Raw genomic sequence first — 3123 nt, forward strand, 5'->3', positions numbered from 1 at the left:
ATTCTCCTGCCTCAGCCTCCCGAGTAGCTGAGATTACAGGTGTGCAACACCATGCCTGGCTAATTTTTGTATTTTTAGTAGAGATGGGGTCTCACCATGTTGTCCAGGCTGGTCTCGAACTCCTGACCTCAAGTGATTCACCCGCCTCAGCCTCCTAAAGTGTTGAGATTACAGGTGTGAGCCACTGTGCCCGGCCAAATTTTGTGTGTTTTGTAGAGATAGGGTCTCTCTATGTTGCCCAGGGTGGTCTTGACCTCCTGGGTTCAAGCAATCTGCCTGCCTCAGACTTCCAAAGTGCTGGGATTAGAGGTGGGCACCACCACACCTGGTTAATTTTTTAATGTTTTTGCAGAGGTGAGGGTCTCACTCTTTTGCCCAGACTGGTCTTGAACGCCTGGTCTCAAGCCATCCTCTCACTTCAGGCTCCTGAATAGATGGGATTACAGGCATGAGCCACTGCACCTGGCATCTCTCCATTTCCTTGGGTCCTGGTTCACCCTGCAACTAGCAAACAAGCACCTCGAGAACTGTAACCTCACTTGACTTGCTCCATGCCATCCCCCAGAGCTTTGCTTAGCGGGCTGTTACTCTAAAAAGGTTTGCCAAGTTAACGACTGAATGAAGTTGACAATAAGCTTGAAAATCAGGGTTCTTTTCTCCTATTATTTCATCATTAACAAGGAGTTTCTTTTTTCTTTTTCTTTTCTTTCTTTCTTTTTTCTTTTTTTGAGAGGCAGTGTCCATCTGTTGCCCAGGCTGGAGTGCAGTGGCATGATCTTGACTCACTGCAACCTCCACCTCCTGGGTTCAAGCGATTCTCCTGCCTCAGCCTCCCTTCCAAGTAGCTGGGATTACAGGTGCCTGTCACCACACCTGGTTAATTTTTGTATTTTGGTAGAGACAGAGTTTCGCCATGTTGGTCAGACGGGTTTCAAACTGCTGACCTCAGGTGATCCATCTACCTCGGCCTCCCAAAGTGCTTGGATTAAGGCGCGAGTCACCGCGCCCCGCCATTAACAAGGAGATTCTATACCTCTATCCTCCCAGCAGGACTGTGCCAAGTACTGTTCATGAGAAACTCAGAAATCCCTCACTGTCCAATTATCGAAGACCCAAGGGTGCCCCCACCTTCATTTTACTTCTGGGAGTTGCCCACTGATGAAAGAAGCCTCTCATCTGGAAATGGCAGGGGGATGTGACCACTTCCCCTGAAATGGCCCCAGTCAATGACTGCCTGATATGGGAATATAAAAGTCTGACCCCCTTGCTTCAAGATGGGACAATTCATGATGGCTCATGCCTGTAATCCCAGTACTTGGGAAGCCGAGGTGGGAGGATCAGTTGAGCCCTGGAGTTCAAGAATAGCCTGGGCAACATGGTGAAATCCCGTTTCTACAAAAATTATCTGGGCATGGTGGCCCGAGCTTGTAGTGTTAGTTACTTGGGGGGTTGAGGTGGGAAAGTCACTTGAGCCTGGGAGGTTGAGGCTGCAGTGAGCCATGATTGCGCCACTGCACTCCAGCCTGGGCAACAGAGCGAGACTCTGTCTCTTAATAAATAAATACATAAATAGGCTGGGCGCGACGGCTCATGCTTGGAATTCCAGCACTTTGGGAGGCTGAGGCGGATGGATCACTTGAGGTCAGGAGTTCAAGACCAGCCTGGCCAATATGGTGAAACCCCATCTCTATTAAAAATACAAAAAAATTAGCTGGGCGTAGTGACGTGCACCTCTAGTCTCAGCTACCTGGGAGGCTGAGGTGGGAGAATTGCTGGAATCTGGGAGGCAGAGGTTACAGTGAGCCGAGATTGCGCCACTGCACTCCAGCCTGGAGGACAAAGCCAGATTTCATCTAAAAAAAAAAAAATTAGTAGGGCACAGTGGCGGGTGCCCGTAGTCCCAGCTACTCAGGAGGCTGAGGCAGGGGAAACGCTTGAACCTAGGAGTTGGAGGCTGCAGTGAGCTTCGATCTCGCCACTGTACTCCAGGCTGGCAGACAGAGCAATACCGTCTCAAAGAAAAAAGAAAAAAAAATATGAACACCAGGCAGGGTGTGGTGGTTCCCGCCTCTAATCCCAGCACTTTTGGAAGGTGGAGGTGGTAGGATCACCTGAGGTTGAGAGTTCGAGACCAGCGTGGTCAACATGCAGAAATCCCATCTCTACTAAAAATACAAAATTAGCTGGGCATGGTGGCACACACCTATAATCCCAGCTACTCGGGAGGCTGAGGCAGGAGGATTGCTTGAATCCGGAAGGCACAGGTTACAGTGACCCGAGACAGTGCTATTGCACTACGGCCTGGGCAACAGAGTGAGACTCCATCTCAAAACAAAACACAACCAAACAAAAAACACCAGGGAAGCAGGGCTGCTGTAATTCACTCTCAGTGTGAGTCATTCTCATTTTTCTTCCCTGGCAGGTGAGGAACAAGATTCCCTGGACACCTCCAGTGAGGTCAGGTGTCTGGAGGTTGCTGAGCAGCGCAAGCTCCTATTCACAGGCCTTGTGTCAGGGGTCGTCCTTGTGTTCCCCCTGAATTCCAGGCAGGATGTGATATGCATTCCCCCTCCTGAGGCCCGGAAAGCAATCCACTGCATGTCCCTGAGCAAGTGTGAGGACCGCCTGGCTATCGCCTATGACAACATGGTCCTGGTGCTGGACATCGCCCCCGGGGACCCCTGCCCTGTCATCAATGAGCCAAGGTATACCTTTTATACCCAGCTGCCCGAGACCATCTCCAGCGTGGCCGTTCTGACGGACTACCGCGTGGTCTACAGCATGACCAACGGGGACCTCTTTCTTTACGAGTGTGCAAATTCCAAAGCATTTCCCTTGGAGGCCCACAGGAGCCGAGTTGCCTGTGTGGAGGTCAGCCACAAGGAGCAGTTGGTGGTCAGTGGGTCTGAGGATGCCCTGCTGCGTCTCTGGGACCTGCAGGCATGCAAGTGGAAATTCGAGATGAGCTACACGGTGCGTGGACTGCCTCCCCATGTTCATGCTCAACCCAGGCTTTGGAAAACCGATAGATGGCCATCCTTTACTAAGCATACACCATGGGCCATCGACCAGGGTGGGACTAGGGTGAAGAAAGTGAGGCACTTGGTCAGGCGCAGTGGCTCA

General features: G+C 51.3%; 1 protein-coding gene across 3 annotated transcripts in view; it reads left to right on the plus strand.

The window, feature by feature from the left end:
* The window catches only part of NWD1 (NACHT and WD repeat domain containing 1), a 97896-nt gene that overhangs the window by 86762 nt on the left and 8011 nt on the right, over positions 1-3123 (plus strand). For all 3 annotated transcript variants that reach the window (XM_011925730.1, XM_011925729.1, XM_011925731.1), the window contains one exon: positions 2423-2973. In XM_011925730.1, the coding sequence (XP_011781120.1) occupies positions 2423-2973 (551 nt within the window). The remainder of the gene's footprint in view (positions 1-2422; positions 2974-3123) is intronic.

Source organism: Colobus angolensis, unplaced genomic scaffold (genome assembly GCF_000951035.1).
Source record: "Colobus angolensis palliatus isolate OR3802 unplaced genomic scaffold, Cang.pa_1.0 Scaffold66, whole genome shotgun sequence".
NCBI lineage: Eukaryota > Metazoa > Chordata > Mammalia > Primates > Cercopithecidae > Colobus > Colobus angolensis.